Source organism: Nycticebus coucang, chromosome 20 (assembly GCF_027406575.1).
Source record: "Nycticebus coucang isolate mNycCou1 chromosome 20, mNycCou1.pri, whole genome shotgun sequence".
In the NCBI taxonomy this organism is placed as follows: Eukaryota; Metazoa; Chordata; class Mammalia; order Primates; family Lorisidae; genus Nycticebus; species Nycticebus coucang.
The window spans coordinates 23,177,774-23,203,325 of NC_069799.1; the positions used below are offsets into that span (position 1 = coordinate 23,177,774).

General features: G+C 40.4%; 2 protein-coding genes across 4 annotated transcripts in view; one reads left to right on the forward strand and one right to left on the reverse strand.

The window, feature by feature from the left end:
- The window catches only part of LOC128572806 (zinc finger protein 91-like), a 70,555-nt gene that overhangs the window by 13,385 nt on the left and 31,618 nt on the right, over window positions 1-25,552 (reverse strand). For 2 of the 3 annotated variants that reach the window (XM_053572906.1, XM_053572907.1), the window contains exon 2: window positions 3,073-3,144. The exons of the other annotated variant lie outside the window; for it this stretch is intronic. In XM_053572906.1, coding sequence (XP_053428881.1) covers window positions 3,073-3,144 — 72 coding nt within the window. The remainder of the gene's footprint in view (window positions 1-3,072; window positions 3,145-25,552) is intronic. 3 annotated transcript variants of the gene reach the window in all.
- Window positions 11,259-13,266, forward strand: LOC128572807 (RNA-binding motif protein, X chromosome-like). The gene has a single exon (XM_053572910.1). The coding sequence runs from the start codon at window positions 11,398-11,400 to the stop codon at window positions 12,571-12,573; it is 1,176 nt and encodes a 391-aa protein (XP_053428885.1). The 5' UTR covers window positions 11,259-11,397; the 3' UTR covers window positions 12,574-13,266.

Here is a 25,552-nt window from a genome sequence, read left to right on the forward strand (position 1 = left end):
AGCCTGCTAAATAACAATGACAACAACAACCAAAAAATAGCCGGGCACTGTGGCAAGTGCCTGCAGTCCCAGCTACTTGGGAGGCTGAGGCAAGAGAATTGTTTAAGCCCAAAAGTTGGAGTTTGCTCTGAGCTGTGATACCAAGGCACTCTACCCAGAGTGACAGCTTGAGAAACTCTGTCTCAAAAAAGAAAAACAACAACAAAAAACACTAAACGTACAGATATCTGCCCTATTTTCTATTCTCTAATGCTGTCTTTAAAAACTCTCCTTAGTATCCTAGAAAGCAAAGCTTTTCTAATACTTCTGCTTTTGAGAACTTTGAGTTACTCTAGGCCATTAATGCCATCTTCTGTAAACTGCATGTGTATCACCTTATTTTACACAGCACTGAGGGCGCTTCCGGACCAAAACTGAACAGTACTTAGTCCCCCGCTTTGTTAATATCCAATGACCCAACATCATCCACCCCGAGTATCCACTCATTTCCATTTAAAATAGGCACAAGACTCGGTGCTTTGGCTCAAGTGACTAAGGCATTAGCCACATACACCTGAACTAGCGGTCTGAATCCAGCCCAGGCCTACACGAACAACAATGCCAGCTGCAACTAAAAAATAGCTGGGGGTTGTTGTGGGCGGCTGTAGTCCCAGGAACTTGGGAGGTGGAGGCAAGAGAATCGCTTGAGCCTAGGAGTTGGAGTTTGCTGTGAGCTGTGATGCCACTGCACTCTACCCAGGGTGAGAGCTTGAGGCTCTGTCTCAAAAAAAAAAAAAAAAAGAATTTCAGGAATGGGTGTTTAGCAATTAACCAATGAACCAAGATTGCAGAACTTCCGGTGAAGAAAAATGCTGAGCAGTTAACCTCCACTTCTGTCATCCTCCAGCAGACTGCCAGATGGCAAGTAACCTTTGCAACAAGCCAGGGGGACCTACACATAGAAAGCTCCTGCACAAAGCTTCCCAGGCTCCTTTCCCTTTCACAACCTTTTGGTCAGCTGAGGAGCATGAGGTGGTTTTTGCAACATTAGTCTGCCATCTCCTCATGTTGCTCTTTTTTTATTTTTTATTTTTTTGAGACAGAGTCTCATTATGTCATCCTCTGTACAGTCCTGTTGCGTCACAGCTCACGGCAACCTGAAACTCTTGGGCTCAAGCAATTCTCTTGCCTCAGCATCCATAGTAGCTAGAAAAACAGGTGCCCACCATAATGCCCTGGTATTTTGTTTTGTTTAGCAGGCCTGGGACAGTTCGAATCCACCAGCCTCAGACCATGTGGTCAGAGCACTAACCACTGACCGACAGACACTGAGACCTTATGTTGCTCTTGAATAATCTGCTTTTTTTCCTACCAATTCTGGTATGCTGAGTTTGGCTTTTGGGAAGTGAATTTGAATAAAATTTTTCACTTTTTGAGCGAGTCTATGAAATGGCTTCTTCAACAACTCCCCCTATTATTGGTGTTACTTGTCCTAGATTATAGCAGCACTCAGCTAGAGAACACAGCAGAGTCCCTTCTACCCAGCACTTTCTTAACAACACAAATACTTTTGGTCTAAGTTAAGAACACCAATCATAATCTTGAAACATGGCATTCTCTGCTGGACCTTCAAAGTTTCCAAGGGCTAGAGAAGGTAGCAGTGTCTGACGAAAGAACTGGATTTAGAATTTGGAACTACAGATTTGGGTCTTGGAGAACTGGGGAGCAAGTTAGTGCCCTGTGTACATCCAAAGGAATTCAGAAAGAAGGAAAATGGAAAAATGGAAATCCTCAAGTACCTTAACGCACATCTGTAATTCAGTATTTGTTTCTGGGCCCCATCATCTCTGTATCAGTTGTGGGTCTAAAGACATCAGGGTCATTATATGACAGAGAAAGAGGGTTGATTGTTGTTCTATAAATGTATTTTTGAAGAAATCTACAGATTGTCTCCAAAGTCACCCCAATGTCTCAATATGTATGGAAAATCAGAAATTGGACCTAAACATATTTTTACACAATATTCATTACAAATTTTACAAAGAGGTAGCCAACACATAGAGAACATTTTGTAAATATTTTCTATAATTTCATAATAAATATTTTGTAAATAAAGGTACCTTTAGCTACAATTTCCCGTTTCCCTATCTATGGTGACTTCTGAGATAATTATCAGTGGGGGCAGTGCCTGTGGCTCAGTGTGTAGAGCGCTGGCCCCATATGCCAAGGGTGGAGGGTTCAAACCAGACCCTGGCCAAACTGCAACAACAACAACAACAAAGATAGCTGGGTGTTGTGGCGGGTGCTATAGTCTCAGCTACTAGGGAGGCTGAGGCAAGAGAATCTCCTAAGCCCAGAAGTTGGAGCCTGCTCTGAGCTGTGATGCAACGGCACCTACCAAAGGTGATAAAGTGAGACTCTGTCCTAAAAAAAAAAAAAAATTGAGGGAGGGGGACACCCTGTAGTGAAACTGCCCTAAATGAGAGATTGAAAATAGGCAGTCCTTCTGTAAAGACTGCCCTCAGATAATTCATAAAGGAATTTCTTGCTGGTAATCCAAAAGCAAAAACGTGTAACCCTACTTTTGGTTTGCAGCCCAAATCTACCTCTTAAAACTAAAGTCTGTTTGATTGCATACTAATAATGTTTGTACAAGTTTATCTTTGCAGGTGTAGGACAGAGACAAGATCAACCCAGGGACATTTACCAAAAAAAAAAATTTTGTTTTTGAGACACAGTCTCATGATGACACCCTCAGTAGAGTACTGTAGCAACACAGCTAACAGCAAACTCAAAATCTTGGTCTTAAGCGATTCTTTTGCCTCAGCCTCTCAAGTAGCTGGGATTAGAGGTGCCCACTACAACGCCCAGCTATTTCTTTGTTGTAGTTGTCACTGTTGTTAAGCAGGCCTCGGCTGGGTTGGAACCCACCAGCTTCAGTGTACCTGGCCCGTGCTCTAACCACTGAGCCATGGTCACAGTGCCAGAAAATTGATTTTTTCCTTCACTCTCTTTTTCTGTTCAAGTTTGAATTCAGGTTATCCTGTGTAAAATGTAAATTTCCTACGCTTTACAAAAATGTAAATATTTTACCTCAGTATCCATTGCCCTAGTTCTTCTGTATGCCTTCTCATGTTTAAATACTGAAGTTCCCAACTGCTCATTCTAAAAAATAAAATATACATCTGTTATTTGCATTTTTTTTCCAGTAATGTCTATAAACATTGTCTTAATAATCTTCCACTGATTTATATCTGCCTCTGTAACTTCTTTTGGTGTGCCAGTGCTAGGAATGATAGCCAAGGGTGGGATATGCTCAGGCTTCTTTCTGTTACATGCAGAGAGATGAGATTGCCTTTGCCTGGGACAGCAGTGTGGCTGAAGAGCAAGGTTGCTGCTACAAATTCAAGATCTGAGGGTTGGGACAAGCCAGAAGTCTCTTCACACTGGTGTGGGGTTTTGATGGGACATTCTTTTTTTTTTCTTTTTTGGGGAGACAGAGACTCACTTTATGGCCCTCGGTAGAGTACCGTGGCATCACACAGCTCACAGCAACCTTCAATTCCTGGGCTTAAGCGATTCTCTTGCCTCAGCCTCCCGAGTAGCTGGGACTACAGGTGCCCGCCACAACGCCCAGCTATTTTTTTTGGTTGCAGTTCAGCAGGGGCCGTGTTTGAACCCGCCACCCTCGGTATATGGGGCCGGTGCCTTACCGACTGAGCAACAGGGGCCGCCCGATGGGACATTCTAAATGTGAAGGACCTATGAGTTTGATTCCAGTAGGAATATGACCACATCCCTGTCTAGTCTTCATGTCCAAAAATAAATGGGTGTCACAATAGGGAGAAGGAATCCAACCTCAGAACTCCTCCTCTCAAAAACACTAGTCCCCTCTGACAACAAGAGGTGATGTGTAATCACTGCACAATTTGTGGTGTGACAGCCTATGGGCAGGAGACCTCATACTCCTTATTAGCTTGGACTACAGGCATGTACCACCATGCCCCACTAATTTTTCTAATTTTTTGTAGAGATGGGTTCTTGCTATGTTGTTCATGTTGGTCTCAAACTCTTTTTCCTTTTTTCGAGATAGAGTTTCACTTGGTCACCCTCTGTAGACTACTGTGGCATCTTAGCTCACAGCAAACTCAAACTCTTGGGTTCAAATGATCCTCTTGTCTCACCTTCCCAAGTAGCTGGGATTATAGGTGCCCACCACAATACTTCACTAGTTTTTAGAGACTGGGCCTCGCTCGTGCTCAGGCTGATCTTGAGTTCGTGAGCTTAGGCAACCCACCCACCTCGGTTTCCCTATTGCGGGGATTAGAGGTATGAGCCACCATGCCTGGAGAGGTCTCAAACTCTTGGACTCAAGTGATCCTCCCACCTCAGCCCCCCATTTGTCTTTTATTTTCATGGTATCTTTCCAAAGCTAAGCTCAGGATTCCCATTTGAAATCACCCTAAAAAAATTATAAATCTCAGAACCTTATAACATTTACTCTGCGGAAAGAAGGTAAAACCATGCTTTTTATGAAATGAAATATACGACTCCATATTTAATATTCACTTCTGTCTTGCCTTTAGGAATATTTTCATATTCTTCAAGGGCTATGGATGAATTACATTTTATAGTTAATGGAAAAATGAAGGTAAAGTAAATGAGCAAAGCTTTTCAAGACACAAAATTCAGGGAATGAGACTAGTGACTGGAATATAGACATGCCCCTCTCAAGTGTCAAGTAAGGTCACCCTATACCTTGAATCCTTATCCTATACCTCCCACCCTTATTCTGATCACAGAATTGCTCAGTGGCCACCCTCACTGGAGAAACTGAACTCTTGCTTTCAATGCACATGAAGTGTGTATTGGGTTGCAGATTTGTAAAAGACGTTGCTTGGGGTGGGGTATGCTCATCCTTTGGTATTTGCTCCCTGGAAATATTTGAGAAATAAGTTGTGCATTTTCCCCTGAATACCCGCATCTAATGGGCTGACCGGGAATGTCTCTCTAAGAAATGAAAACTGAGGCTAGTACCAAAAAACTTGAAGTCTTAATGGATTAGCTTTTTACATGAAGAATATACCAGAAGACTTCTCTCAACCTCAAGGACACTCATTTGCTCCTCTGAGAGGCTCTACTCCCATTCTTCAGGCTGTCTTCTGGGAGGAAATGTCCCAGGGACTGAAATTTATGGAACACTAAAGAAAATATGAATGCTATGGGCATCTTGGGTCATCCTCAGATAAGTATAAAGTTCAGGACTGGGAAAAGACAGGAGTGTGAATGAGGATCTGTCATCCTGTACAGTTACCAATAGGGAATATCAATTCCAAGACATTCTGGTAAGCTGCGTGTTCCCAGGCAAGATAAAAGGAGTAAGACACAAAGTTTTTACCATGGAGTATCACAGGACTATTGTCCGCATTTTTTCTTATGTGAAATGTAAAAAAGTTTAAAAAATAATCACCCCACCTTATGTAAACAAATAATAAACACAAAAATACTGCAAGTGTTTGAAATGTTCAATAAGAAAAAAAAGTGATAATGTAAATTGGATGGGAAGTTCTGTTTGAAAAAGTGAAAATTAAACAGAAAATTGAGTATTTTACTCCGAGACCAAGAAGAATTGGGCAGAAGAAACAAAAGTGGTAAATTTAGACTCTGGTTCCCAAACTTTGGAAAATGCTGGGGAAAACAAGTCCCCTTGTAGAGTTTTAAAATATATATGAGGCAATTTGGCCAAAAACACTCTACTGCTCTGCATTTATACCCAAGGAACCCAAAATCCAGCACCAATTTATTTCTTATTATGTGCTAATGCAAGAGCCAAGGGAAAAACTTCCCATTAATTCTTAGAAGTTTCCCCAATTACCAACTCACAAATGGAAGAGTAATAAAAGGCATATGAATTTACTCATATACTACATATGTGATGAAATCATGGAGAGATTTACCCCAAACTCCCACTGGGGAACAGAAGTTTAAATTCTCATTTTCATAACAGAAGAAAGAGATGGGCATTTTTTTATTTATTTGTTTTTGTTTATTTATTTATTTATTTTTTGAGCCAGAGCATCAAGCTGTCACCCTTGTTAGAGTGCTATGGCATTATAGCTCACAGCAACCTCAAACTCCTGGGCTCAAGCGAGTCTCCTGTCTCTGCCTCCCAAGTAGCTGGGACTAGAGGCACCCGCCACCATGCCTGGCTACATTTTGGTTGCAGCCATCACTGTTGTTTGGGAGATGGGAATTTTGTTTTTTTGAGAGGTAAAAAATGATTAGAGAGGATGAACTGATTGGGAAGAAGGAAACTAACTTGTTAATGCTTTTTTAGGAATCTGAATGCACCAGAGAGGCAGAAATCATGTTGCGGAAAAAACCTTCCAGGAGTGGTTGTATTTTCTATCTGCACTAAATAAGGAGGTTACAGGAAAGCAATAGAAGGCAACTGTTTTTATTTTGGTAAGAAACTTTGTTACATAAGGACACATTAGAGAGTCTACCTCTACACTGGTGGTGAGTGAAGCAAGGCTAGGTTTTAAGGACCTTGACATTCAGGATGATTTCTGAAAAGCTTTACGATTTTGAAAAGCACTCAGCATGCCTAAGCTACAGTTTTTTAAGAATCATTTTCTGCACCCCAACATCAACTTAGAAGGAAAACAAATATAGACTTTACCAATCACAAACTACTAATTATCTTCTGATTACAAAACCAGGAAAATTTCAACTGAAAAGTCCAAAAAACTTCAATGCATAACTGCAACCAGTTATTGAATTTGATTTGCATATGCACCTTGGAAAAACCTTTCCTTCAATCGTACAGCAGGTCTTTAAATAATAATCTCCACATAGAGGATCCTTATAAAAACTTCAGAATCTTTAAAAAAATATTTAAAATTAGGGGAGGAGGAAGTTGGCAGGCGAGTAACTGCTTCTTTGCAACCGTACACAATGAAATGGGGGAGAGAAGAATCCAGGCATCTCTGGCTGGTAGTATCTGACCAGAAACATCTCTTTGGGGACACAGGGAGACAGCGAGAGATGTCTGGACCCCACGAGGAGGACAAAAGCAGTGGACAACTGGCAAGTAGTTGCATGCGTTTGTTCAGTCAGAGGCTGCCTGCCGCTGTACAGCAGCAGACAGACTGCAAACGAGAAAGACCTTACCTGTGGGCTGTTTAATTGTTTGGACTTGGGCACTTGGTTGAATTACCTTGGGAGAACTTGGGTGAGAGTGTAGATGACTTTAAACATTCTCTAGGGCTCTGGACTAAGCCGCTGAGCCTGAAAAAAGCTAATATTGTTCAGCTGTGGGCTGCTGGCACAGACATTGTGGGAGAACTGCCTCTTCGGGCTTCTCCCTCAAGGATACAGAGCCTGTGCAGCCATTATGGGAGAACTGCCCCTGTAGGATATGCCCTCAGGGTCGAAGAGGAAGGATGGAGCTGGAAGACCTTGGGCAAGTAATCTAGTGACTGAGTAGAACAAAGGCAGTGACTGAGACGATGGGGAAAAGTGGAGATTTCAGTACTTGGCAGTAACAGTGCTGCCTTATATTGGCCCTCAGGGGCATTAAGTGAGACCAATTTTGGAACACTGGATAATCGGGCAGCCACTTCAGGAGAGATCCCAGCAACAAGTGCTTTCCTGGGAAGGCTTCTGCTTAGCCAAGGCTAATGGTTTAAATTGTCTTTGAAGTGGGCTGAGGAGAGATTTAGGCTCTCAACCCTGTCAGGTGTGAGAAATCAGCAGAGGCCCCCAGTCTCCATCTCATACAGCTGTATCAGTGTTGTGATTAACATCTCATACCCCAGAAGACCACCACTACAGGACAATATTCAGCAAGATATATATGTATATGGGTTTGTTTTTGTTTTTGGTTTTTATTTAATGTTTTTAATTTTTTTTTAGTATAATATTTTCCCTCTGGATTTTTCTTTTATTTCTTTTTCTTTCTTTCTTCATTTTTCTAGTTTAAATATAATTTTCTATTCTAGCCTTCTATAACAATTAGAACTTCATTTTTGCTAGAGTATCTGCCCCTATTATTTGAATTTTTCCCACAATTTTATCCCATAAGGTTTTTTGTTTGTCTGTTTGGGTTTCATTTATACTATTTTTTTCTTTCCTGTCTACTTAGTGGAGGTGGAGTACTGTGTCTCAACAGGCTGACAAAGAGCTACTGACCTCAAGGGAACCACCAAATCCAACAACCCCATTAAGGTTGAGTCAAAGCACCCACAGTACACCTTTATTAATCCTGTCTCCCTCTTTCTGTGATTCTACTTTTTTTTTATCAATACTCCCCTTTTACTCACCCCCTCTCGTTTCTCTTTTTTATTTCTCTTTCTAAATCTTTTTTCCCTTCTTGCTCTAAAATCTGCTCATCCTTCTGCTTCTGTACCAAAAGGACTCATCAAAACCTTAGGTCGGAGGCACAGTAACATAAAGAGCAAGAGGAAGTGAAAGAAAAATTAAGGCAAGGAAACAGGTAAAAGAAAACACTCATGCAGAAGAATCTGCAGAAAAATCCTGGCAACATGTAAAACCAGTCCAAGGAACCTCCCCAAGGGAAGCTGAGGTAGCTACTGCAGAAGATTCCACCTATAAAGAAATGTTAGAAATGACATAAAGGGAATTTAGAATACAGATGATAAAAACAATGAAGGAAATGATGGAGACAATGAGGGAAACTGCTCTTAAAATGGAAAATGACCAAAAGGAACTCCAAAAACAGAATCAAATGAAGAGATGAATGATCTGCAGAATATAGAGAGGATATAGAAGATCTAAAGGAATTGAAGCAGTCAATTAAGAAACTTAAAGATGCAATAAAAGTACTACCAACATATTAGATCATGCAGATTAAAAAAATTCAGATGTAGAGGACAAAGCTCTTGAGATAACTCAGATAGTTAATGAGGCAGAAAAGAGGAGACAGAAAGCAGAACATTCACTGTCAGAACATTCACTGAAGAATTATAGAACTTTGGGAAGAGTTCAAACATACGTGTTATTGGTATCCCAGAAGGGGAAGAAGAATGACCCAGAGGAATGGAAGCCATACTAGAGAATATTAAGACTGAAAATTTTCCAAATATCACCAAAGATTCTGACACACTGTTTTCAGACACCAGGTTGCCTTAACTCTAATAGAGCTTCTCCAAGACACATTTGATGAACTTGTCCAAAGTCAAGACAAAAGAAAAGATATTGCAAGCTTCCAGTACTAAGTGCCAATTGACTTAAAGGGGCAAATCCATCAGGGTGACCATAGACTTCTCTAATGGAACTTTTCAGGCCAGAAGACAATGGTCATCTACATTTAATCTACTTAAACAGAACAATTTCCAGCCGAGAATGCTATATCCCACTAATGTAAACTTTAAAATTGATAGAGAAACCAAATCTTTTACTGTGATGTAAACATTGAGGAAATTCGCCACAACAAGACCAGCTCTATAGGAAATACTTCAACCTGTTCTACACACTGACCATCACAATGGACCACCAGCAAAGTAAACACCCAGAAATTAAAGGACAGAGCCTAGCTTCCATAATGATGTAAAAAAAAAAAACTAAATGCACTTTCACAAAATAAGATGAATAGAACACTACCACACTTGTCAATTATCTCAATAAATGTTAATGGCTTGAATTCCCCACTGAAGAGGCATAGATTGGCTGACTGGATTACAAAACACAAGCCATCCTTTGCTTTTTGTAGGAAACACACCTAACCTCAAAAGATAAATTAAAACTCAGAGTTAAGGGTTGGATGACAATTTTGCAGGCAAATGGAATCCAGAAGAAAAGAGGGATTGTTATTTTCAGCTACATGTAGATTTAAAGCAACTAAAGTCAAAAAAGACAAAGATGGTCACTTCATATTGGTCAAGGGAAAAATACAACAAGAAGCTATTTCAATTCCAAGTATTTATGTACTCAACTTAAATGCTCCCAGATTCTTAAAACAGACCTTACTTAATCTGAGCAATATGATATCCATAACACCATAATAACAGGAGTCTTTATCACTCCTCTCCCAGAGCTGGGCAGATCCTCTAAATAGAAATTAAACAAAGATATAAGGGTCTTAAATGAGACCCTAGAACAACTGTGCCTGATAGATGTATATAGAACACTCCTTCCCAAACATAAAGAATATAAATTATTCTCATTGCCCCATTGAACATTCTTCAAAATTGATCGTATCTTAGGACACAAAACAAACCTTAACAGAATCAAAAGAATTGAAATATTACCTTGTATCTTCTCAGACCACAAGGCACTAAAGGTGGAACTCAACTCTAACAAAAACATCCAACCCCACACAAAGGCACAGAAATTTAACGACCTTATGCTGAATGACAGTTGAGTGCAAGAAGAAATAAAAAAGGAAATAATTAACTGCCTTGAGCATAACAACAATGAAGACACAAGCTACCAAAACTTGTGGGATACAACAAAAGCAGTCCTGAGAGGAAAATTGATCGCTTTAGTTGCCTACATTCAAAAACAGAGATCATATCAACAAACTCACAAGCCATCTTGTGGAATTGGAAAAGAAGAACAATCTAAGCCTAAACCCAGCAGAAGAAAAGAAATATCCAAAATTAAATCAGAGATTAATGAAATCAAAAAGTAAAGAATCATTCAGAAAATTAATGAAACAAAGAATTTGTTTTATGAAAAAACAAGAGACTAATTAGAAACAGAAAAGTAAAATCTCTAGTAACCTCAATCAGAAATGATAAAGGGGAGGCTCCTCACCCATAGACAGTGGTTACAGTCACATACAAGAAGGGTGGTGGGTTCAAACTCAGCCCGAGCCAGCTAAACACCAATGACAACTGCAACAACACCAACAACAACAAAATAGCCGGGTGTTGTGGCAATGCCTGTAGTCTCTCACCTACTCAGGAGGCTGAGGCAAAAGAATGACTCAAGCCCAAGACTTTGAGTTTGCTGTGAGGCCTCAGCACTCTACTGAGGGTGATATAGGACACTCTATCTCCAAAAAGAAAAGAAAAAGGAAAAATGATAAAGGGGAAACAATAATAACTGATGCCACAGAGATACTCTTGCATTATCTCCAAACACTACAAGAAATTCTATGCCCAGGAATTTGACAAAGTGAAGGAAGAAAATCGATCAATATTTGGAATAACACCCTCTCCCTAGACTTACCCAGGAAGAAATAAATCTCCTGAACAGACCAATTTCAAGCACTGAAACCAAAGAAACAATAAAAACTCTCCCAACAGGTTGCGCAGTAGTGCTGGCGGCTTTTACGTTTGGTCTTCGAAGCCGGCAGCCGTAGGTTGTGCTGAGGTGCTGTTAGTAAGCCCTGTCAGCGAGCTCTTAGGAGCTTGAAACCTTCCTCACGCCTCCGACACGCCGATAACAAAAATGGTTGAAGCAGACCGCCCAGGAAAGCTCTTCATTGGTGGGCTTAATACAGAAACAAATGAAAAAGCTCTTGAAGCGGTATTTGGCAAATATGGACGAATAGTGGAAGGGCTCTTGATGAAAGACAGAGAAACCAACAAATCCAGAGGATTTGCTTTTATCACCTTTGAAAGCCCAGCAGATGCAAAAGATGCAGCCAGAGACATGAATGGAAAGTCTTTAGATGGAAAAGCCATCAAAGTGGAACAAGCTACAAAACCATCATTTGAAAGTGGTAGACGTGGACCACCTCCACCTCCAAGAAGCAGAGGCCCTCCGAGATGTCTTAGGGATGGAAGAGGAGGAAGTGGAGGAACCAGGGGACCTCCCTCTCGGGGAGGGCACATGGATGATGGTGGCTATTCCATGAATTTTAACATGAGTTCTTCCAGGGGACCACTCCCAGTAAAAAGAGGACCACAAGCACGAAGTGGGGGTCCTCCTCCTAAAAGATATGCCCCTTCAGGACCAGTTCGCAGTAGCAGTGGAATGGGAGGAAGAACTCCTGTATCACGTGGGAGAGACAGTTACGGAGGCCCACCTCGAAGAGAACCCTTGCCCTCTCGTAGAGATGTTTATTTGTCCCCAAGAGATGATGGATATTCTACTAAAGACAGCTATTCAAGCAGAGACTACCCAAGTTCTCGAGATACAAGAGATTATGCACCACCACAAAGAGATTATACTTACCGCGATTATGGTCATTCCAGTTCACGTGATGACTATCCATCAAGAGGCTATAGTGATAGAGATGGATATGGTCGTGATCGTGACTATTCAGATCATCCAAGTGGAGGTTCCTACAGAGACTCATATGAGAGTTATGGTAACTCACGTAGTGCTCCACCTACACTAGGGCCCCCGCCATCTTATGGTGGAAGCAGTCGCTATGGTGATTACAGCAGCTCACGTGACGGATATGGTGGAAGTCGAGACAGTTACTCAAGCAGCCAAAGTGATCTCTACTCAAGTGGTCATGATCGGGTTGGCAGACAAGAAAGAGGGCTTCCCCCTTCTATGGAAAGGGGGTACCCTCCTCCACGTGATTCCTACAGCAGTTCAAGCTGCGGAGCACCAAGAAGTGGTGGCCGTGGAGGAAGCCGATCTGATAGAGGGGGAGGCAGAAGCAGATACTAGAAAGAAACAAAACTTTGGACCAAAAATCCCTGTTCAAAGAAACAAAAAAAAGTGGAAACTATTGTCATAACTACCCAAGGACTACTAAAAGGAAAAATTGTGTTACTTTTTTTAAATTTCCTGTTAAGTTCCCCTCCATAATTTTTATGTTCTTGTGAGGAAAAAAGTAAAACATGTTTAATTTTATTTGATTTTGACATTGCTTTCAATAAGCAAATGTTAAATGTGTAAGACTTAAGTTGTTGTACTAGTGTTGTAATTTTCCAAGTAACAGTGTCCCTAAAGGCCACTTCCTGATTTTTTTTTCCCAGTAAATGAGGCAAGCAATTCTAAGATCTTCCACAAACATCTAGCCATCTAAAATGGAGAGATGAATCCTTCTGCCTATACAAACAAGGTAGCTGTTAGAGGGTGGTTGGGGTACGCTACTCTTAGGATTTCAGGGTGTCTTCATACTGAAATCTCAATGTTCTCAGTATGAAAAGCCTGAGATCAGATGCCTATGTAAGGAAAGTACTATTCACCCAGTAAACCCAAAAAAACAAATGGATAATGCTGGCCATATTTTGCCTTTCTGACATTTCCTTGGGAATCTGCAAGTACCACCCCTTTCCCCTCCCCCAGGTAAGACCATTTAAGTGTGTGTTAAACAACTACAGAATACTAAATAAAAAGTTTGGCCAAAACCCGCCCCCCCAAAAAAACTCTGCCAACAAAAAATGACCTGGTGCAGACGGCTTCAGAATACTGCAGAAATACTGCAGAATACTGCAGAAATTATTCCAAAAAATTGAGGAGGAAGGAATCTTATCCAACACGTTCTACAAAGCATACACCAGCCTGATACAAAAACCAGAAAAAGACCCAACTAAAAAGGAGAACTTCAGACAAATTTCACTAATGAACATTGATGCAAAACTTATTACCAAAATCCTAGCCAACAAATTACAGGATATCATCAAAAAAAAGTCATACATCATGATCAACTAGGTTTCATCCCAGGGATGCAAGGCTACTTTAACATATGCAAGTCCATAAACATTATTCAATGTATCAACAGAAGCAAAAACAAAAACCACATGATTCTCTCAATAGATGCACAAAAAACATTTGATAAAATCCAGCTTTCTTTTCTAATTAGAGCACTGAAGAGTATAGGCATAGTTAGCATATTTCTTAAACTGATCGAAGCTATCTATGACAAACCCACAGCTAATATTTTATTGAATGGAGTAAAACTGAAAGCTTTTCCACTTAGAACTGGAACCAGACAAAGTGGTCCTCTGTCACCATTACTATTTAACATAGTACTGGAAGTTCTAGCCAATGCAAAGGGCAGCCAAATGAAAGCAGAGGAAGTCAAACTCTCCCTCCTTTCTGACGATATGATCTTATACTTAGAAAACTCCAAATTTGTCAATTACAAGACTCCTGGAAGTCATCAAAAAATGCAGTACACGTTAAATCTACTAAGTGTAGAAAATAAATGTCTTAATACAATAACTAAGAAAATGCAGTGATGGCTTTGTTAACCAGTTTGGTGAAATATTTCAATTGAATATAAAACCAGCACGTTCTACCCCATAATTCCATTAATGTACACAGCTATGATTTAATTGAAAAAAATACAGTAACGTCTCAGGATATACAATCAATGTCCACAAGTCAGCAGCCTTTGTATACACAAAAAACAGCCCAGATGAGAGGCTAATTAAGGACACAACTCCCTTCACCATAGCTTGAATGAAAATGAAATATCTAGGAATAAGCCTAACTAAAGAGGTGAGGGACCTCTATAAAAAAGATTATGAGACCCTAAGAAAGGAAATAGCAGAGGATATTAACAAATGGAAGAACATACCATGCTCATGGCTGGGAAGAATCAACATTTCTTAAAATGACTATACTTCCCAAAGCAATCTACTCATTCAATGCCATCCCTGTTAAAATACCGACCAGCATACTTTCAAAACTTGGAAAAGATGATTCCGTGTTTTGTATGGAACCAGAAAAATACCTGCATAGCTAAGGCAGTTCTTAGTGATAAAAACAAAACCGGGGGCATCAGCATACCAGATTTTAGGCTGTGCTACAATGCAACAGTGGTCAAGATAGCATGGTACTGGCACAAAATTAGAGACATAGACATTAGGAATTGAATTTAAAAAAACAGGAAATGAAACTGACAATCTTACAACCACCTACTCTTCAATATACCAAACAAGAACATGCACTGGGGGAAAGAATCCTATTCGATAAATGGTGTTGGCAGAACTGGATATCCACATGTAAAAGACTGAAAGTGGTCTCCCACACCTTTCTCCACTTATGAACTGATTCAAGATGGATAAAGGACTTAAATTTCAGGCACAAAACAATAAAAATCCACAAAGAAAGCATAGGAAAAACACTGGAAGATATCTGCCTCAAGAAAAACTTTATGAAGAATGCCATGGCAATTGCAACAACAACAAAAATAAACAAATGAGACTTAATTAAACTGAAAAGCTTCTGAACAGCTGAGGACAACAACCAAAGCAGATAGACAATCTACACAATGGGAAAGGATATTTGCTTATTTTGAATCAGACAAAAGCTTGATAAGTAGAATCTATAAAGAACTCAAATTAATCCACATGAAAAAAGCCAAAAATTCCATATATCAATTGGGAAGAGACATGAATAGAATCTTCTCTAAAGAAGACAGACGAATGGCTAGCAAACATATGAAAAAATGCTCATTATCCCTAATTATTAGAAAAATGCAAATCAAAACTACCCTGAGATAGTAGTAGTATCTAAACCCAGTAAGAATAGCCCACATCACAAAATCCCAAAACTGCACATACTGGTGTAGATGTGGAAAGAAAGGAATACTTTTACATTGTTGGTGTAACTGCAAACTAATACAATCCCCTTTTGTCATAAGGACACTTGCACTAGACTGTCACAGCACAATTTACAATCACCAAAATGTAGAAACAGCCTAAAAGCCCTCCAACCCAGGAATGGGTTAACAAGCTGTGGTATATGTATACCATGGAATAATATTCATCCATTTAAAAAATGGAGACTTCACAGTCTTTGTATTAACCTGGATGGAAGTGGAACACATTATTCTTAGTAAAACATCACAAAAATGGAGAAACATGAATTCTATGTATTCGATTTTGATATGAGGACAATTAATGATAACTAATGTGGTGGTGGTGAGAGAAGGAGATAGAGAGAGAGAAGGAAGAGTGGATGGGGGAAAGAAAGAGCATAGAGAGGGCAGGAGGGAGATGGGTGGGGTCTTGTGTGATACAGCTTTTGGGGGCAAGACACAATTCTAAGAGGGACTATACCTAACAAATGCAATCCGTGTAACCTAGTTTCTTGTACCCTCAATGAATCCCCAAGAATAAAAAAAAATAAAGTATTTAAAGTTGGAGAACTCTTGATTACACTCCGCAGACCTATTGAAATAAAATTTGTTCTAGAAAGCAGATTTAAAGGCATGGGTAACAATCTATGCCACTGAATTACTGAAATTACCATTAATCTAATGAAGGATATAAATTGGCTCAAAAATTGGTAAGATTAATGCCAAAATAAAATATCTCCAAAATTTCCTTGACTATACCAAGACATCCTTAAATTTTCCTTAGAAAAAAGAACTTGACATTCATGCAGTCAAAGAAGAAACTGAATAAAAAACATTCTACAAAGAAAGAATATGAAATGCTTAGTGTAGACCCAGAAGTGTGTATTTAAGTTATCCTCACCGAGGAAGACCAGGTTTCTATAGTTGTCTAACATGACATCCCAACACAAATGCTGCTGATCAGGGTCCAGGCAGGCCCACTCATTAATAGAGAATTCTATAGACACATCCATGTATGTCAACACTCCCTGAAAAACAAACTTATTTGCCAAGAAATAAGGGGTGATTGAATTTCACTTTTAGTTAAATGAGTGAAGAAAACTGTTGCTGATGTATATGAGGGACTGGAATTATCTAATCAGTACAGAAGAGACAAATTCCCTCATGTGTTCTCTAACACTGAAGGGGACGGCATAATGTCCACACAACCAGTGTAGACACTATAGTTTTTTGGTTTGCACTTTAAAAATAAAAGGCCACCAATACAGGCATGTATATTTTTGTGACGTATCTATATCGTTCCATGTAAGCTGTGTGTATTTTTTTATATGACAATGTCATGGTGAGGTAAATAGTACCTCTAAAATTTTAACATGTATAAGAAAGAAAAGGAGATAGGCTGGGCACGGTGGTAGTTCACATCCATAATCCTAGCACTTAGGGAGGCCAAGGGAGTGGATTTCTTGAGCTCACATGTTCGAAAACAGCGTAATAGTGAGACCCCATCTCTACTAAAAATTAAAAAAAATGAGTCAAGAGAATCACTTGAGCCCTAGTAGAAGGTTGCTGTGAGCTATGACGCCATAGCACTCTACCCAGGATGACAGTTTGAGACTCTGTCTCAAAAAAACAAACAACAACTAAAAAAAAAAAAAAAACGAAGACCAGAAGATCTTGATAAAATGTAGATTTTCATTCAGAAGATATGGGATGAAGATTCCATTTCTAAATTTCTAACAAGATAAACAGGAATGATAATGCTTCTGTCCCATTAAAATATTTTGTCAAACATGCAGTGAATTGTACATACTGGATTTACCCCAACTGATTTCTGAACCAGTAAACAAATATGACAAACTTTGCTTTCCAAAGCAAGGTATAGAAAAGAGAATCTAAGAAGAAAGGGATGCTTCCTCAATAAATGTTTTGGTTTATGCACATTAGTGATATCTCCCCAAGTACTTATTAAGAGTACAGAAGATGTACTGGGCAGCACCTATGGCTCAATGAGTAGGGCACTGGCCCCATATACCAAGGGTGGCGGATTCAAATCCGACCCTGAAAAAATTGCAACAAAAAAATAGCTGGGCATTGTGGCGGGCACCTGTAGTCCCAGCTACTCAGAAGGCTGCGGCGAGAGAATTGCCTAAGCCCAGGAGTGGAAGTTGCTGTCAGCTGTGATGCTACCACACTCTACCCAAAGCAGTAAAGTGAGACTGTCTCTAAAAAAAGTTAAAGAAAGAAAGAAAGAAAATATACAGAACCCTACAATGGAATATGTGTCAAAGAACACCAGAACTCAGTGAATAAAATTAACCTCATTGTAAACAGGACAAATTAGTATCAGGTGGTGATTCACAAATGCAAACACGATATCACGGCTGTGACAGTACTGGACAGAAAAAGTAAATCATAATCTGATAAAAACTCGTTGGAAAACCCAGTTTGGACAAAGTTTAAGGTATAGATATCTGGCATGTTTTCTAATCACAAATCTTGTCTTTAAATATGTCCTTCTTAGCATTCTAGAAAGCAAATCTTTGGTAATTATTCTGTTTTTCAGAACTTTGAGTTACTTTAGGCAGTTCATGCCACCTTCTGTAAAAGTACATGTATATCAACTTCTTTTACATAGACCCCATAGAGCTTCCAGATGGAAGCTAAACAGTACATATTCCCCATTTCTGCTAATATACAATGATCCAACCTCATCCACAGTGGAAATCTTAGACATCCACATTTTCCCACTTTCAACAGAAAGAAAGAGAACATTTTCACTATTGCAGGATATGAGTTTAGTGTGAGAATTTTCTAGGGCATATGGCAAGCCTGGATGGAGAAAAGGGAAAGAAGACTGTCATATGTAGAGGAGAAGAATTTTTGGAGACTTTTCACTATTATAACAGGAAAAGAGTATTTGAAACAAACTCATTAGGCAGGAACATCACAAGTAGAGATGTAGAGGTTTGAAAATTCTAACATGATAGTGCAGGAGAAAAAGTGGGCACAGCCCTGGACCTTGGACTCATTTACCAGAAAAGCAATCATTTCTTTCTCCTTCTCCTCCTTCCCTTGATTTCCTTCTCAGGTGAGATTATCTGGACACATTATTCCTGCATCTTGATAATATGCATTTAAAAACATCAGCCCAAACTCTTCAACTGCTACCACCACATCCACAGGCATAGGGACCTCCAAGTACAGTGAAAATTTCACCCTTCCCTATTCTTTATCATGGGAGAGAGTCAGGAAGGAGGTTCTACGTAAACACCAAAGTGTGAGTATCTAATTTCTTGGCTTCCAGTTCCCTCCCCTGCCAGCAATTTCTGCTATGGAAATGGGAAATGGAGCCTGTGCCCTCTTTCTGGAAAAAAATAAATAAACTCAACTGTCTTAAATGTATATGGAAACCCTCATGCTAGAGATTGGCCTTCCCTTAGCATCACAGGGGACACTTAATTAAAACGACATGGATGAAACAACCTACACTAATTGAATCTGTGGGCAGGCAGAATCGCAGATCATGGTACCTCTTCCAACTAACCATAGAATCCTAACTACAAGCCTGGGCTGAGAAACACTTAGCTAAACATCACCTCTCTGAGTTTAATATGCATAAAAGGCATTTCACAGTATGCCCACTCGAAGCATCTGATTCTGCAACAGCAGCAGTTACTCTATCTTCAAGCAAATAATCAGTTTTCTTATAATGCCTATGATCTTCCTTAAGAATTTCAGAAAGAAGGCCAGCCCAATGGTTGAAGCCTGTAGGCCCAGGACTCTTGGAGGCCCAAGGCAGGTGGCTTTTCTGAGCTCAGGAGTTCCAGATTAACCTGAGCTAGTGCAAGACCCTGTCTGTAAAAATAGCAGGGTGTTGTGGTGGGCACCTGTAGTCCCAGCTACTCAGGAGGCTGAGGCAAGAGGATGGCTTGAGCGCAGGAGTTTAAGGTTGCTGTTAGCTGTGATGCCATAGCACTCCAATGAGAGTGACAAAGTGAGATTGTGTCTCATTAAAAAAAAAAAAAAAAGAATTTCAGGAATTGTTTTGAGCCATTAACTATAGAACCAAGATAACAGAACTTCCTGTGAAGGAAAATAGTGAGCAGTTAACCCCCATTTCTGTTTTAGTCTAGCTGGTATCAGCCAGACAACCAGAAGGCAAGAAACCATTTCAATGAGACATGGAGACATACACACAGAAAGCTTCCACACAGTTTCCCAAGCTCTTTTCCCCTTTCATCGCCATCTGCTCAACCTAAAAACATGAGATGGTCTTTGCAACATTAATCAGCCATCTCCTCATGATGTTCTTGAATTAATTGCTTGTTCTTCCATCAACTATTGCATTGTGACTCACACTTTTCAGGAGGGAATGGTGAATCTTGGGTTTGTTTAAAATTTTAAAGGTTTTGAATGAGTCATTGAAGTGGCTTATTTAACAATTGCCCCTATTGATACTGTTACTTCTTCTAGACCAGCGATTGTCAATCTGTGGGTCACAACCCCTTTTAACTGTATTAAAGGGCCATACCTTTAATAAGAAGAAGGTTAAAAAGAGGTTTAATAAGCAGATTGAGAGCCACCGTTCTAGACTATAGCAGCACTCAGCTAGAGAAAGCAAACCCAGAACAGAGTCCTCTCAGCTCAACACTTTATAAATAACAAAAATACCTTTGGTTCAAGGAAGACCAACAATCACAATCTTGAAACATGACATATTTTGCTGGCACTTTAAAGTTTCCAGATTCTGAAGAAGCCAGCAGTGTCTGAGGAAATACCTGGACTCACAATTTGGACTTGCACATTTGTGTCTTGCACATGTGGCGATGTAGTTAGTGCCCTGTGTACATTCATGAGAATTAGAGAAACAGAAAAATGGGAATGGGGACATTCTCAGGTGTACTCAACTTGGGATCCAAGTTGAGTTTCTGGCCTCCTAGTCTCTGGATCAGTTTTAGGTGTAAAGAGATCAAGATAATTGAAAGACAGAGACAGAATAGGTGATTGCTGCCCTATAAAGATAGTTTGTAAATATCTACAGGTTGTCCCAAAGTCAACATACATAGAGAAAATAGAAAATTGTAGCTAAAATATATCTTTGTGAAATACTCATTACAAAATTTTACAAGGAGTTAGCAACACACAGAAAATAGTTTTTAAATGTTTCATAAAATTTTATTGTAAATAAAACTATATAAGCTGCAATTTCCCTCTTTGCCTATGTATGATGTCAGTAGGGGCAACTTTTGTGACACCATGTAGTGTAACTACTCAAGAAGGGAGATTGAAAACTGGTAGAGAGACCATTGTAGCTTCATTACTTTGGACAGAATGCACATTGCTGTACAACTGGGTGTTGTGACTGTGAAGTGGAGCTAGAAAGAGCCCTTTGGAGTTACACTTGGTGGGAATCACCTATGTTCATATCAGTTCTGGTAATTCTGGATGGTGTGTAAAAATACTTTATAACTAGGGGGAGAGACAAGATGGCTGACTGAAGCCAGCTTTCCAAAGAGGCTCTCATCCAGAAGGAAAGTTAAATGACAGAAATTTAGCAAGTAACATGACGGTTCAGAGCTGCACCAAGAGAGAAGGTTGAAGAACACAGATCAACCCTGCTGAGGTGAGCTGCGACCCCAAGGATACAAAAAAAGGTACAAAATCCACCACTAAGTGGATGGGAGTCCCCTTCCTCATAAAAACAGCTCGGAGTACCACATAAACAAATGAGCAAAGTTCAAAAGTCTTCCCATCATACTCCATGGGAGAGACCCTTTAAAAACTGGACCAACTTCTTCTACTATGGTGCAATGGTGCTCTCTTGCCAGGCATAAAACTGTGTAAAATGGTACATATTCTCTACTTGTAATTCTGAGCTCCCAGCACTCCCCTACACTCTCACTCTGAGGTCTGGAGGCCTGTCCCCCAGGAGTCCAAATTCGTGCGTGATTTCTCAAGGGGTGTGGACAGGGACTGGACTGCAGCTGGTCAGTGCTGATTCTGCAGCATGGGAATGAGGAGAGGATGGTCCACTGAGAAGGAACCATGCTGGAGCAGAGGTTCCCCAAAGGCTCATAGCAGCAGTAGTTTTTGGCAACAATAGGGCTGAACCTGGATGTTCTGGAGTCACACTCCCTGTCTCTCTGGGCAACCAGAGGAGGTGGGGCATCTTCTCAGGTGGCAACCACATGCAGAGTGGATCTGGGACAGAGACACACACCATATGATCAAGTGTTTGCCTTAGGCAATACTGGCCTGGGTGGAGCACGGGGACTAGAAAACATACGTACAGTGAAGATACACTCCCAGGGCAGGGCTGACATAGATGACTGCTTTACTGAACCTAAGATGCACCCAGCCTTAAGGAAATCATCAGGCTACACAAAGGAAAGCAGGAGGCTAGAACTGACAGCTAACCATGCTGCGAATACAAACTACCAGGTAGCAGCAAAGACAGGGCCTGAGGCACAGGTTCTGTGAACTCAAAACAGATTTTCTTCTGCAGGGGAATTTAGTGGGGACAGAAACTAATCCCACAACGATGCTCTGTTCTGTCAGTAACATCAATCATGGGATGGCTGGGACTCAGTGAACATCCCCAGCCTCCGTCAAGCCCCACCTCTCCCTTCTGGATAGTAGCAGAGTAGCGGCCTGGCTGAGGAGACAGATTTCCTTGTGATTCAGGCAGGTGAAAACCCCTGGAGTATCTGCTCATTGGACGCAACTGGGTCACAGTCCTGTGGGGTTATCAGTGACTGGGTGTGAGATGCAAGGTGGGGAAGGAGGCATCAACCTCCCCACACTAATCTACTTGCTGGGTGGGTCCTCCTGACCCTATGGAGCACTGGAGCAAGTCATATATGACTTGACAGCAGATCTCTGCAATCTAGTTGCCAGAGACCTTTTAAACTCTTCCACCTGAGACAGGTGCTGACTGAGACAATTGATTTGGACATTTTGAACAGCCAATCTCCCGAGGACTGTCCAAGGGGTGCCCTGGGTGTTGTTGTAGAAAGGTTTGATTTTCCTTTTCTAATTGTTGCCTGACGGGGGTGGGGAGACTTAATTACTAGTATTTCTCAACAGCTGAGACTTCAACCCAGAGTAAATGTTTCACTAGGGTCAGACAGAAACCAGTTAAAAACTAGACAGAGCCACTTAGCTCCACCACACCAAACAGGCCCCAAGTTTCTAAGGCCACAGCACTCTACAGGTCCTCGGCAAAGCTCCAGGGAAAAAGGCAAACGGTGTAAAATAATCATGGGGCAGAAACAGCGGAAAAACTATGGTAACATGAATAACCAGAGTAGATCAACAACCCCAAGCAAAGATATGGCAGATGTAACTGAAGAACCCATTCATAAACAGCTGGCCGTGATGACAGAAATCGAATTCAGAGTTTGGATTGCAAACAAGATTAAAAGAATGAAGGAAAATTTGCGATTAGAAATTCAAGGAGCAATTCAAAAGTCGGAATTAGAAATTCGAGGAGTAATTCAAAAGTTTTCTCAAGAATTCAACGAATATAAAGACAAAGCCACCAAAGATTTGGACTCATTGAAGCAAGAATTTGCAGTCTTCAAGATATGAAAAATACAGTAGAATCCCTCAGTAATAGAGTGCAGCAAGCAGAAGAAAGGATTTCTGACATTGAAGACAAAGTTTTTGAGCACTCCCAAACTCTCAAAGAGGAAGAGAAATGGGGAGCAAAAATGGATCATTCTCTCAGAGAGCTCTAAGTAGGCTAATATCCACCTCATTGGAATCCCCGAAAGCGATGAAGTGGCTTCACAAGACATACAGGCCCTTCTCCATGAAATTATGAAAGAGAATTTTCCAGACATGCCAAGTGATTCTGAAATTCAGATATCAGACAGTTTCAGTACCCCAGTATGACAAAACCTGAATAAGACATCCTCCAGACACATCATATTAACTTCACTAAAGTTAATATGAAGGAGAAAATTGTGAAAATAGCCAGGCATAAGAAAACCATTACCTACAAAGGGAAGAATATTAGAATGACTGCAGATCTCTCTGCTAAAACTTTTCAAGCCAGAAGAAGGTGGTCCTCAACTTTTAATCTAAAACAAAATAACATTCAACCGTGGATGAACTGAGCTTCATCAATCCACTGAGTTTCATTTATGATGGAGAAATTAAATACTTTAATGACATTCACATGTTTAAGAAATTTGTCAGAGTGTAGGGAAAACCCTTGAAGAAATTGGGTTGGGCGAGGTTTTTATGAGAAAGACCCCCCGGGCAATTGAAGCTGCTTCAAAAATACACTATTGGGACTTGATCAAACTAAAAATCTTCTGCACAGCCAAGAACACAGTAAGTAAAGCAAGCAAACAGCCTTCAGAATGGAGACGATATTTGCAGGTTATGTCTCCGACAAAGGTTTAATAACCAGAATCCACAGAGAACTCAAATGCATTAGCAAGAAAAGAACAAGGGATCCCATTGCAGGCTGCGCAAGGGACTTGAAGAGAAACTTCTCTGAAGAAGACAGGCGCATGGCCTTCAGACATACGAAAAAATGTTCATCATCTTTAATCAACAGAGAAATGCAAATCAAAACTACTTTGAGATATCATCTGACTCCAGTGAGACTAGCCTATATCACAAAATCCCAAGACCAGAGATGTTGGCGTGGATGTGGAGAAAAGGGAACACTTTTGCACTGCTGATGGGAATGCAAATTAATACATTCCTTTTGGAAAGAGATATGGAGAACACTTAAAGATCTAAAAATAGATCTGCCATTCAATCCTGTAATCCCCCTACTGGGCATATACCCAGAAGACCAAAAATCACACCATAACAAAGATATCTGTATCAGAATATTTATTGTAGCCCTATTCATAATTGCTAAGTCATGGAAAAACCCAAGTGTCCATCGATCCACGAATGGATCAATAAATTGTGGTATATGTACACCATGGAATATTATGCAGCCTTAAAGAAAGATGGAGACTTTACCTCTTTCATGTTTACATGGATGGAGCTGGAACACATTCTTCTTAGTAAAGTGTCTCAAGAATGGAAGAAAAAGTACCCAATGTACTCACCCTTATTATGAAACTAATGTAGGACCTTCACATGAAAGCTATATCCCAGTTATAACCTAAGAATAGGGAGAAAGGGGAAAGGGAGGGGAGGGAGGGGGGAGACAGGGGGAAGGAGGGGGATTAATGGGATTACACCTGCGGTGCATCTTACAAGGGTATATGTGAATCCTAGTAAATGTGGAATGTAAAGGTCTTAGCAAAATAACTAAGAAAATGCTACAAAAGCTATGTTAACTAGTGTGATGAAAATGTGTCAAACAATATATGAACCAAGTGTATGGTGCCCCATGATCATACTAATGTACACAGCTATGTTTTAATAAAAAAATAAAAAAATAATTAAAAAAAAAAAAGGAACCACCCTAATTACTTTCTGTTGGCAGAAAGTAAAATTCAATGCAAACATAAAAAAAAAAAAAAGAAAGGGTGGTGCCTGTGGCTCAGTCGGTAGGGCGCCGGCCCCATATACCGAGGGTGGCGGGTTCAAACCCGGCCCCGGCCAAACTGCAACCAAAAAAAAAAAATAGCCGGGCGTTGTGGCGGGCGCCTGTAGTCCCAGCTACTCGGGAGGCTGAGGCAAGAGAATCGCTTAAGCCCAGGAGTAGGAGGTTGCTGTGAGCTGTGTGAGGCCACGGCACTCTACCGAGGGCCATAAAGTGAGACTCTGTCTCTACAAAAAAAAAAAAAAAAGAAAGAAAGAAATTTGTCATAACCAAATCACCTATTCACGATATTCTCAGACCTATCCACCATAATTACCAGCCCAATCCTCTACCACAAAAGTAAACTCACTCAGAAACTTTTGATCAAACTCCAACGTCCACAGTAGCAAAAGGATTAAAAAGGCCTTTCAAAAACTTGATACCCAAAATTTTACCAGACTTATCTATATACTCCATTAATGTGAACAGCATAAACTGTCCTCTAAAGAGGCACAGGTTGGCTGACTGGATTCAAAAACTCAGGCCAGATATTTGCTGCATAGAAGAATCACGTCTAAACCTTAAAAGATAAATATAGACTCAGGGTGAAAGGA